Source organism: Pipra filicauda, unplaced genomic scaffold, assembly GCF_003945595.2.
Source record: "Pipra filicauda isolate LSUMZ 115617 unplaced genomic scaffold, ASM394559v2 scaffold25_size4600443_pilon, whole genome shotgun sequence".
Classification (NCBI taxonomy): Eukaryota; Metazoa; Chordata; class Aves; order Passeriformes; family Pipridae; genus Pipra; species Pipra filicauda.
Window position 1 is genome coordinate 91850 of NW_024104376.1, and position 12381 is coordinate 104230.

At 42.9% G+C, this 12381-nt stretch overlaps 1 protein-coding gene across 1 annotated transcript; it reads left to right on the top strand.

Moving 5' to 3' along the window:
* Positions 1-3917: 3917 nt before the first annotated feature.
* CCN3 (cellular communication network factor 3) lies at positions 3918-11430 on the top strand. Its single transcript, XM_027727034.2, has 4 exons — positions 3918-5813; positions 6071-6322; positions 8161-8369; positions 10266-11430. The coding sequence occupies exons 1-4, from the start codon at positions 5414-5416 to the stop codon at positions 10560-10562; spliced, it is 1158 nt and encodes a 385-aa protein (XP_027582835.1). The 5' UTR covers positions 3918-5413; the 3' UTR covers positions 10563-11430.
* Positions 11431-12381: the final 951 nt, after the last annotated feature.

A 12381-nucleotide genomic window follows, 5' to 3' on the forward strand; every position in this document is an offset into this window, starting at 1 on the left:
TTATCATCTCATGCAGCAAAATGGACCCAGCTTAGATTTTCAGTAATGTTAATCTGGTAATTTCAGACAAAAAGCATAATTACCTATTTAAGGTTAATAAATTTAAAAAATCAAATTAAATAAGCAAATAATAACGATCTTATGTCTTTTGAGAGCAAATATTAAAAACCTTTTTTTGGCACGAGTCTCATCCCTTTGGTTCCCAACATAGAAATTGGCACTATGGAAAGTGAGTACATGTTCCTGAATATACACACCTACTGTCATCCTGAAAGGGAGCAAAGGCTTCACAGCAAAGACGCTGGCATGAAACACCTGCCCTCATGTTCCTTATTTAAAAACGTTATTTTGATGGGCTGTAGCATAGCCCTTATGCTGCTTCAAGCACTTTGTTCAGTCATCGCACCCTCACCCAAATTACAATGGTTTATGGCCATAAGGGTACAGAGAATTCCAGGGAGATAAAAATCCAAACCTAATTAGTGTGTAGAGAGTATTTGCACTAAAGAATGACAGCCCTAAGCAGTGTGGACATGAGCCATTCCTTCCCTACTGTTTGTGCTATCTTTAACAGGATGCATACCATGTTTGTTCTTCTTGCTCTCTTCTAAAAATCTCAGCCTGAATGAAATCACAGCAAATACTTCCACCTGCACCCTTTTGACTAAAAAGGGAGAATTGTCTTGGCACACACCATAGCATTTTAACATTTGAACCAATTATAAATGAGCAAATAATAATGGCATTCTTAATAAACCTACATTTCCTCATATATTCCCCAAAATAACAAAGCCATATGTAATAACATGTAGATAATATGTAAGTATTCCCAGCCGGCTCTATAGTTGAAATAGGTCTGGGGGTAAGAAACTGATTGAACTTTTTTGGTGGAACAGACAGACGAGAATAAACTGGACCTTGTGAATTTCTTCTGAGCACATAGAATTGTCTAACTCAAAGATAATGGTACTCCCCATCCCCACATAATTAACTCTGACATTTTCTAAATGATGTTTCAATTTTAAATGCAATGATATTTCATTTCAAAGTTTTCTTCAATTGTGTGTAAAAATATGTAGCAATCTTTTCATCTTTTCTGAATAGCTCAATAAAACAGTTTATTAACACTGACATCAGAAGTAATGTCGCCAACATCTGAGCCTCATATTTGTAGTTCAGGTATGATTTTCAAGAATAATCACACCATTCATCAATATTAAAACCCTAAATATTGAGGACGAAATCAAATGCCCAGCTAAATGCTGGTTTCTGGATTACCTCTTTTTGTAGGATATACAGAAATCAAGGAGACAGAAAGCTAAAACCTCGGAAGTCAAGCAGCAACTTCAAAACTCCACAATGCTTACAAACTAGTTATATAAGCAGAAAAAACATAGGAGAGTTTATTTGAACCTTGGACAGATATCTTCTGAACAACGATGGCTGTGGTACATACCTCAAAGCATGCTGTTGCCATGGAGGGTTGATTTGAATGGTTCAGGCTAGATGAGGATGACCATTAGGACAACCCCAGTCATCCCCGCAGGCAACACAATTCACACTTCAGAAATCTTTTTCTAGATTTAGTTACAGTAATTTCATTTGTAGCTGAAGAACCTCTTATGCCACTACCATGTGTTGAGGGAGGAACCAGGGCAATTTGTTACCAAGTCTGTTGGCTTGCTATTGTGATATGTCAATATGTATGGAAAGCTGATAATATCACTGACATTATGAATTTACTGAGGTGTTTATATAACTTTTGTTTGTTCCATATTTAGGTCATGCTCAATATTAATAGCCCCAAAAGATGTTAGGAATTTGCAGCTGTCATCTAGGCTGAGAAAGGATAGCTAAAAATGAAAAACTGCAATATTTTCAAGAAAAATATTGCCATTTTGAGGTAGACTACCAGAGAGGGCATTAATTTATGAGACAGTGCAGGGCAAGTGATGAATCATCCACCATCATATTTGTATCAATAGAAAATGGTGGGACAAGAAAATCAGGAAGAGAATGAGAAAGATGTGGTATTTATGAGAATTTTACTCACTAAAAATTGCATCACTTGCCATAAAAAAATAAGGGAAGATAATTTTATAGGGCTGCTTGTTGTGAAGCAGTGACTTTCACAGGAGGCTGGATGGGAAGCTGGCTTTAAACAGAGGGATATTACTATGAATGCTTGAATTTTTGTCATGATTTGTCATACCTTGACACATACCTTGACACCTTTGGATAGGAATAGGATCAACAACTAGAAACACTGTAAGAGTTGAGTCAATTTTATCTGTAACCTCTGTTTTCAGTCTTTTAGATAAAGCTTCCTTTGCCATTTTGGTGGCGCAGGAAATTTCTTTACACATTGGGAGAGATTACTCTTTGCAACAGCTACAGCCAAGGTGGCAACCCAAATATTAACTCAATTCAGTACAGTTCTTTAAAAAAAGCAAACCCGGAGAAACTAAAATATTTATTTGTACTTACTAATTCTGTATCATGAATAAATGCTATTCATTGCCAGCTGAGCCAGCATAAAACCCCTCCACCTGATCATTATTTTATTCTGTGAGAAGTAACAAAGGCTACTTTCATATGATAAGAACAGTATGGCACTCTTTAAAAAGTTGTAAAACAAGTACAAACAAAAATATTCACAGTTAGGAAAATGAACCAACATCCTAGAACTAGTGGTTCAATGGACTCCAAATTATGCTTGGAGGAACTAAAATGTCCAGGAAAGGATATTTGGTCTTATTGTACTAAAATGTAGCATAATCATATTTTCATAAATGGTATTTTATAAACAAGTAGGGCTTTAATTTATTAAATGCAAGTAAAACAGGGGTGGGGTTTTTTTCAAATCAAGTATGTTGGCAAATATTTTTTTCATTTCTTTGATTCTTTCTGCAGTTTTATGTGGTGAAACCTTTTTTATACACCAGAAGATATTTAAGAATGGTGTGAAGGAATCTCATTGAAAGGTAAGGAAACTTTCAATGACTGTGAATGATTATCACCACTGAAAACCTCAGCAGATTCACATACAGAGGGATGGGCAAAAACAAGTCTTGTATGTGTGCCACGACCCGTGGGGGAAGGGAAAGGGATCGGGCACTGCAAGAAGGGCTCGAGACACAGTAGAGATCTCGTGAGGCAATGCCAATTTATTCAAGGAACTCAGGGACTTAAATAGGGTAGGTTTGAGGGGAGGATTCAGAACTGGGGAGGAGCATGGGACTGACAACTCAGGAGAAAGGGCGATTGGATAACTGGGTAAGGAGGGGAGGAGTTTGGGCGTAGCTATGGGAAGGGACCAATGAGAGCTACCTCTGCACTGCACCAAACTCTAACCAATGGCAGGCAGAGGAGCGGGAAAACAGGGAAAAGGCGGGAAAACTATGAGGGGAAGAGGGAGACAACATGGAGGATAAAATTTTAAAACGACAACTGGGGTACAAATAACAGTATAACAATACAACAACAAACTGAACACAACTGGGGATAACTGTCCAATTCAGGGTAGTGTCAAATCCGGTGTGATAATAGCAAAGTCCAGTGAAATGTTGTCTCATTCAGGGCTGTAGATCTTTCGCCAAGCTTGATATTCTTCCCACTCTGCCCTGTGTTCCCCAACATATGTGCCCTCTGGCTGACAGCCCTGCTTTTGGGAAAACTACAGGAACAGCCTTGCTTCTTTGAAGCAAATCTTCATGCCTGGCCAAGAGCATTGGTTATTCTGTTCACAAGCAAGGTACTATAAAAGTGATGGCTTTGCACTGAACTGCCTAAATCAGAGATAAGAGGAAAAGAAGCAAGACAAAAAAAAAAAAAAAAAAAAAAAAAAAAAAAAAAAAAAGGAGATAAGGGAGGCAAAATGACCTGGCAGGCAGTGGATGACTCAAACCCATGCCCAAGCTGCTAATAAGGTTTGAACAACCAATGTTCCCCTTGGCTGGTCCTGCTGTATGTGAGTGAGAAAATGAAGGGCCAATGCATGTCCAGAGATTATGTATTCATGCACCAGTGAAGTCTGCTTTCCCTAGAATGCCAGGCTTTTCCAGAAACCCTGTGGTTGCCACTCAGCATCAAGAAAGGAACAGTGACTTTTGTCCAAAACAAAACTTGTATCTTGCCATTTCTGGTTTTGTGCTGACTTTTGTCTTGGCATAGAGTTACAGCAGCCTTGTAAATTCATGAGTACCATTTGTGTCATGTCTTAAACGCAAAAAGCATCTTGTTTTCACTAGTCTGCTTACAAGTTTTGTTTATTTTTCAAATATTTTCTCTTTAACAAGCCGTAACAGAATCCAGTGCATATTATCTGCCTCAGACAACCGAAGATAAAGAATATTTGTATCCTAGCAAGACCTAAGAAGGCCTGCTTGGGCAGACAGCAATTCCTGACAAGTAAAACCTGTTAACAGATTTAGTCTCCCTTATGCTTGGCCTAAATCTTAACTGCACAGCACAGAGCACTGGAGTTACTTCTACAAAGCATTCCTGAGGCCTGGCACGTCGACTCTGCATCCTCTGCGGTTGAACACACCATGTGAGCACTGAGGAGTCTGTCACTGCTCCAACACACCGTGTTGCACAGAGCAGGGAGGGCTCCCTATGCAACTTCTGTTTCCCATCAGCCGACACACCTGCACCCCTCTGGTAATGAAAGTGCCCATGACTTGAAACTGAAGAGTTCGCTGAGGAGCACTCATCACCCCCATAACCCCTGATCTTCACGGGCTTCATTCCTGCCTCCGTAATGCCCGCCAAGCCCAAAATGCCTCACTCCAGGGCCAGAAGCACAGTGTCACAACCAGCCACCAGCCCTAAAGGTGTTTGGCTTTGGGTGGCTGGTCTCCAATGGCAAGCACTGCCCAGCCACATCGGCAGTGCCAGAGGCCTTGGTGTAGCTGCACACAGCTGCGGGACAGCACTGTGCTGCCCCACCGCGTGTGACTGCAGCACCGCTCTTGTGGAGATGGATGGATGGATGGATGGATGGATGGATGGATGGATGGATGGATGGATGCCTGCAAGCAGATGAGGCAGGAGACGGGGCAGGAAACAGGCCATAGGGATGGGCTGAGGGCGGCAGCCCCGTCCGGGGGAGCCCCTCGACTTCAAGCACCGAGTCGACTCAGCCGCAGGGCAGTGACCAGCTCTGCCCTCGGAGCGCTGGTCCCCGCTCCAGGTACCGCCCTCGGGCAGAGGGATCCCGCCGGGCAGGGCAGGGGCAGGTGGCGGGAGGAGCAGAGCGCCCGGCCTGGCTCCAGCTTCCCCGCTCCAGCTCCCCGCCTCCGGCCCTCTGCCCGCCGTGCGGGGGTGGCGGCGGAGGGGGGTCCCCGATCGCCGCTATATAAGCGGCTGCAATGGCTCTGCCGCCAGAGCCGATTGCGCGGCGGGCGGGACCATGGCGACAGGCGGCGGGCAAGACCTGCCCGCCCTGCTGCTGCTCCTCCTTCTCCTTGTCCTCCGGCCGTGCGAGGCAAGTGCGGGGCGCCCGGGGGGGCCGGCGGCCGGAGGCAGCCGGCGGGCGGTGCGGCTCCGTGACCCGGCCCCCGGGGCCGCCGTGTCCCCGCAGGAGAGCGGGCGGGAGCCGGCGTGTCCCCGGCCGTGCGGGGGGCACTGCCCGGCCGAGCCGCCGCGCTGCGCCCCCGGCGTGCCCGCGGTGCTGGACGGCTGCTCCTGCTGCCTGGTGTGCGCCCGGCAGCGCGGCGAGCGCTGCTCCGCGCTGCTGCCCTGCGACGAGAGCAGTGGCCTCTACTGCGACCGCGGCCCCGAGGACGGCGGCACCGCCGGCATCTGCATGGGTAGGTGGCGGGGAGGGGTGTCCCTCGGGGGCGGCGGGCAGACCCTGCCCGCGGCTGCGCCCGCCGCGGAGTCCGCCGCGGGTGTCTCTGTAGCGCTGCTCTCCCGCCTTCCCTCCGGCAAAGCGGCCGCACCACGGGGGGCCGGGGCTCTCCCTGGTGCTGCGGGAGGTGCCATTGCGGCCGCCGAGGGGCTGGGAGGGTCGGGGGCCGTCCGAATCCCCACTGCATCAGCGAAATGCCTTCCCTTTTCCCACTAGTGCTGGAGGGAGACAACTGCGTGTTTGACGGGATGATTTATCGCAACGGGGAGACGTTCCAACCCAGCTGCAAGTACCAGTGCACCTGCCGCGACGGACAGATCGGCTGCCTGCCCCGCTGCAACCTGGACCTGCTGCTCCCCGGCCCCGACTGCCCCTTTCCCAGAAAAATCGAAGTCCCTGGAGAGTGCTGTGAGAAGTGGATCTGTGACCCTGATGATGAAGTGATTTTGGGAGGTTTTGCTATGGCTGGTGAGAAAATTAAAACTGTCACATTCAATGGGAGGAGGAGGGGATATCATACTGGAAATATCCATGGGGTTGCCAAATCTAAGACACCTTGGTTTGCAAGGTCTATTTTTTTTCTGATCTTTTTTTCTCATCTGAAGTGACTAGTAGGTATACCAGTGGTAATGAATAAAGGCAGAACCCGACAGGTAAAAGAAGAGATTCAGATGAATGTGCACAGCAGTTTTAAAAGTTAGCTAACTTAAATTACTTCCCAGTTCTTAAATTTCTGTTTATCTGTGCACAGTAGTTCTGTGAGCAGAATAAAACAGGGGCAAGCTACTAATCCTCCAAACATTCCCACACTAAAAAAAAAAAAAGAAAAAAATCAAAGCTTGTCTTGCCAGTTACTCTGCAAGAATATGTTACACCATAAATACTATTATAATGGCTTAGTCTACAAGAGACTTTTTTCCCCCTAAATTCTGCAGCTCTTACAAGTGGTCAGCATGGTTGCTAGAATAACAAATTCCTGCTTTTCTGTGCTAGAGCTCTCATCGTTATTGCTGGCGTTAAAAACATTAGAGAGTACTTGGAGAAGGAGTGGATATAAGCACAGTGAGTGCATCTGTAAAAAATCCCCACCCATTCTAAAATGCAGAACTCCTAAAGTGCTTTTGTAATTGAAAAACCCTAGACAATATTTTCCCCCTGTTTTCTTACTGGGTTATGTCTCCATCCCCTTTAAATTAGACTATTGGTTCAACATGAATTTTCATAAGGTACTTTTACTGAGAATAGAGGGCACTGCATTCTCTTCCAGTCACTGCTCTTTGTGATCTTAGCAGTTAGTTATGCTGAAACTTGGTTAATCCATTTAAAAAACAAGTGAGGAAGGATCCAGAGAGAAAAATTCTAATAACTTTTCAATGCGCTATGAAGTGTAAGTTGTAAGGCACATAAGGTATAAACAAAAAGTTTGACACCTTTCTGCTACCTTTCCTTTTCTTTGATTTGTCTGATAGTGACAGGCTAATCTGTAAAACTCCTATAGATGAATTATCTGCATTCTTTCTAGCAATCGCCATCCCTCTTGGGAGGCCACCTTTTTGATCTTTACCATCCAAAAGGCAGAAGGGCCATTGTACAGGAACTTAACAGCAAGAACTGTGTCCGATGGCTCAGTTATGTTGCCTCTTCCTGTTTGCTCCTGTGCTAATCAATGAGCCAAACTATACAGTTAACAATATTTGCATAGTACAGCTTAATATGGCAGGACGATGGTCAGAGTTGACTATGGCTTTAAGTAGCTATGATAGCTCCTGAAAATTGCTTCCCTCCTCCCTCTCCACCATCACCCTGACTGTAGTCTGTCAATAATTGACAAGATGGGGTGACTTTATGATTCTCAGAGGAAAGGACTTTATTTCCATGCTGTTTATTAGTTTAGATAAATCATTCAACCTCTCTCAAATCACACCTAATATAAATATTTTCGTGACTTAGTTTTAGAACAGATTTGTGATGTATGTCCATTGGAAAGACTGAGGAATGAAAAGTTATTAGAGTTCTAAACTGTTTTGAAAATTGGCAATAATTCTTGAGTGAACTGAATCTAAATGCTTTGCATTTAGTGTAATCAACACTGATATGCACCTTTCTGTTATTTTTAGATGCAGGAAGTTGCCATCCAGGATTCCTAAAAAGGCAGCTTTTAAAATTCCTAAATCTTGTCAAAGGCATGGGTTTTGAACCTTTTTTTGTCTCACATGTTGCTTTCCAGATGTGGTGGAGCTCAGTCAGATACTGGGTTTTCATGGGAGTTTTTCTTGTAGTAAAGTTCTGTGGGGTTTTGTTTCCAGCCTACAGACAAGAGGCCACACTTGGGATTGATGTGTCGGATTCAAGTGCCAATTGTATTGAGCAGACAACAGAATGGAGTGCTTGCTCCAAAAGCTGTGGAATGGGCTTTTCCACTCGTGTTACAAACAGAAATCAACGGTGTGAGATGGTGAAGCAGACGCGGCTCTGCATGATAAGACCTTGTGAAAATGATGAGTCATCTGATAAGGTAGGCTGCTCAGAGGCAAGGGGTTTTTTTACCAAACACATTAGACTTGCCATATTTGCTTAGTAGCTTTGTGCTGCACCTCCAGTAGATTAAGGGAGGGGATTCTGCCCCTCTGCTCCACTCTGGTGAGACCCTACCTGGAGTACTGCATCCAGTTCTGAGGCCTTCAGCACAGGAAAGATGTGGACCTATTGGAAGGAGTCTGGAGGAGAGCCACTAAGATGGTGAGAGGTCTGGAACACCTCTCCTATGAGGAAAGGCTGAAAGAGTTGGGGTTGTTCAGCATGGAGGAGTGAAGGCTCTGGGGAGACCCTACAGCACCTTCCAGTACTTAAAGAGGGCCTACAAGAAAGATAGAGACTTTTTAGTAGGGCCTGTTGTGATATGACAATGGGTAATGGCTTTAAACTAAGAGTGTAGATTCAGACTAGATTAAAGGACTAGATATAAGAAATTTTGTACAATGCGGGTGGTGAGACACCAGGAGCAGGTTGCCCAGGGAGATTGTAGATGCCATTCCCCATTCCCAGAAACATTCAAGGTCAGGCTGGACAGGGCTCTGAACAATACGATCTAGTGGAAGATGTCCCAGCTTACTGCAGGGGGGTTGGACTAGATGATCTTTAAACAGCCTTTTCAACGCAAACTGTTCTATGATTCTATGATAATTTGAGCTGTCTCAGAGCACATGTATTGCATGAACAGGTTATTTTGACAGCTCACACAGTCTAACTTCTCCCACAAATGCAATTGTTCTACCTGTATGTATACTTCAGAATTGCTTCAGTCATACAGAATGGATATGTCAGATTTCTAGTTTATTGAGCATCTGGAACTACAGAGAAATGTGTGAGATCCTGCAAAGTCTGCTTAGGTAAATTAAACCTTATTTTAATCCTTATGATGCTTTTTTGCAAGCAAACCCAACATTTCCAATGCAAAAAAAAAAAGTGTATCTAAGGGAGCTGACTTTTTTGCTCCTTCAGCATATTATTACAAGTATTCCTGTCAGATAGAATAACATGTAGTTATATAAGAGGACCATTACTTTATATAAATTGTTGAAAAGCATTTCTAAGGCCTTTGCTGAACAGTCTCTGCAGTTTTAAATAATGTGTTTTGTAAAGAATATGAAACATGAGCAAGGAGCTGGGGACATTAACAAGAATGATCAGAGGTCTAGAAAACATGTTCATCTAGGGAAAAACTAATAGAACTGAACTTCCTCTGAATGCAAGAGAAGAGATATTAATTCTCGTAACTGTGTTCAGATATTGCAGCCTGTTCTGAGCCCATGGGGGATACAAGAATAGATGGAGAGTTTAGACTTCCTGAAAATTAAGACATAAGTGAAAACCTTACAGACAGTAAGAACAGTGTACCGTTAGGGTTGTCTGGGGCTATATAGAGTCTCTGTCACTGAAGACTTCCAAAGACAAGTTAGACAATCATTTGCTAAGAAACACATGATTAAAGCTGCCTTGGATCACAGGAATGGACTACAACTTTTGCAACTCATTTTACCCCTCTTTTTTCCCCTGAATCTAGTCCTGTAACTCGGTTGTTTGGCTTCCTGATTCTCTGATGGAACTACACTATCTTGAGAAGTTTTCCAGTAGAGTATAGTTTCATAATGAATGTTGACTTTGCTTATATCAGATGACAAGCCTGGGCTTTAATTATTTGTCATTCATTACTGGTCCATTGTTGTCAAAGGGCAGATCTTACAGGTGTTACCTGTAAGTGACTACTGAAGCAGCTGCAGGCTCTTCTTGCTGTTGAGTGAATAAAGACAATTTAAGTTTTCTGAGTAGACCTATATCCTTGCATGCCAATTTTTAATTGCTGTCTGCCTTATGCAGTGATATATCTAATATCTCTTCTTATTTCTCTTAGAAAGGGAAGAAATGTGTCCGAACAAAGAAGTCTGTGAAAGCTGTTCGCTTTGAGTACAACAACTGCACGAGTGTGCAGACATACAAACCACGTTACTGTGGCCTCTGCAACGATGGGCGATGCTGTACCCCACACAACACCAAAACCATTCAGGTGGAGTTCCACTGTCCTCAGGGCAAAGTCCTAAAAAAGCCAATGATGTTGATCAACACCTGCGTCTGTCATAACAACTGTCCTTTGAGTAACATTGTTTTCTTCCAACCATCAGATCTGTCATCTAGCGAAGTAAAAATATGAAAAGCACGCATTAGATAGCATAAAAGATATAAATAGTTTATACAAAACTTGACCCACAATCAGGTGAAGGTAACAATTGCGTATATAAAATAACTAAAATGTTTTTTCAAAACGGTCTTTCAAACTGGGTGCTTTCTTTTTTCCTGTAGTTTATTAAATACCTCATTTTACGTTTCCTCCCTCCAAATGTCTTTTATTCATTTGAAGGAAATTTTGTACCCTGGACAGAGCCTTCTTTTTTTCTCGATGGTGACAGAAAGGTCACAAAGGAGACAGACTTTCTCCTGGGTTAAGGGGATCATGCCACAAGTTTCAGTAGCTGTAGGACTGGGCTCTTTAAGAGTCAATGTATCACAGAAACTTCCAGATTCTCAATTTCATTCTGCGTCATGCATATAAACTTAAGCAATGTTCTTTTCCTTTTTAATGAAACTCTGTTTTTTGATGACAGTAAAAATCTTACTGATGAAAGTGTTGCATTCTTATGACTTATAAAATACCTTCTGTCAATACCTCTGACTTTCTCTGAGGATTAAGTTTGCACGTAGCCTCTGAAATGACATAGCTAAGGTCCCTTATCTTGAAGCACAGGTTGATAGCTAACAGCAGTTAAATTTCTCTTTGATAACTTCACTAGCATTCTAATCCAAAACCGACTAAAGTCAGTGTCTTATAAGTATTTGATTCTAATTAATATGTGTCTGTAGATATAACTATTTGGATGCAAAAATAATATATCTGTAAATTCCTCTAAAATACTAACTGTATTATATGGTGCTTCATTTCTTAGAAAGGTGTGTATGTAAATAGAAACTGTACATATTGTAATATAACTTTACTAAGTAAATAAACTTTGTGATTAAAAATATTTTTCCCAAAGTTGTTTTTCTTAAACTGCCAACTTTTAGTAGCTAAAACACAATGGGAAGAAAAAGGCTCTACAGACTCCTAAAAACAAAAGATACTATCTTTTGATATTCTTAGTGTCCCTTGTCCTAATTTCTGTCCTAAAAGGTGTGCAGTGTCTTGGTGTAAGGAAGGATGAATAATTTGTGAGAAATACATTAGAAAGGAAGTTTCTCTTGGAGTAAGTTAGCCTGGGAGATAGGATGATGTAAATTAAATTAGAGTGCCCTTAAATGTAGTGGTGGTGAAGAATAATTACATGATTTGGAGCTCATGTTTGGGTATGAGGTACTACTGAAGTATTTAATTGGGTCTTGCATCATTTCAGCCTCCCAAAATCAACCTGTGACCCTGTTTGTGCTAGACATTGTATGACAATATCCCCAAGGAATATGGAGCCTGAGGGTCGCAGTTTCACGTATATTAAATCAGGTGTGTAGCGGGATTGTGCCAATAGGTCATAAATACGATTGTGCAGACATCCAGTTGCCTCAGCTGTGGGATCAAGTTTAGCTCAGTGTCTGTCTGTCTCTGTTAGTGATACCAGAGTTGTACTTACGCCACAACTGTTCTATAACTATGTGGTAGGAAAAAAAATCTGTCTTGAGAAAAAAAGATAGAAGGCCAAATCTCAACATATTAGGCCTGCTGTCCTTCTCTGGAGGAGCTATCAACCTCCTGTTTGGCAGCTCCTGAGACACAGGGTAGAATTCAGCTGGGGGTTAAGACTCCTAAATTTAGTGTCTGCATGTGGACAGGTAAATGCTCATATTAGCCAATGAAGCTTAAGGTAAAGATAACCATGAACAAGCATCAACTGCTGAAGTTTTTTTAGTAACTTGAAATTGTGAGACCCTGGTGCTAAAACCTGTGCTGGTTCAGTTAAGGTTAGATAGATTGTATCCTCACCTGG

What these genes read in the sequence shown, in the direction of transcription:
- CCN3 (XM_027727034.2), top strand. Translation starts at nt 5,414, where the DNA reads ATGGCGACAGGCGGCGGGCAAGACCTGCCCGCCCTGCTGCTGCTCCTC. An exon ending in CACCGCCGGCATCTGCATGG is followed by an intron (nt 5,814 to 6,070) that starts GTAGGTGGCGGG and finishes TTTTCCCACTAG; the next exon opens with TGCTGGAGGGAGACAACTGC. An exon ending in ATGATGAGTCATCTGATAAG is followed by an intron (nt 8,370 to 10,265) that starts GTAGGCTGCTCA and finishes TATTTCTCTTAG; the next exon opens with AAAGGGAAGAAATGTGTCCG.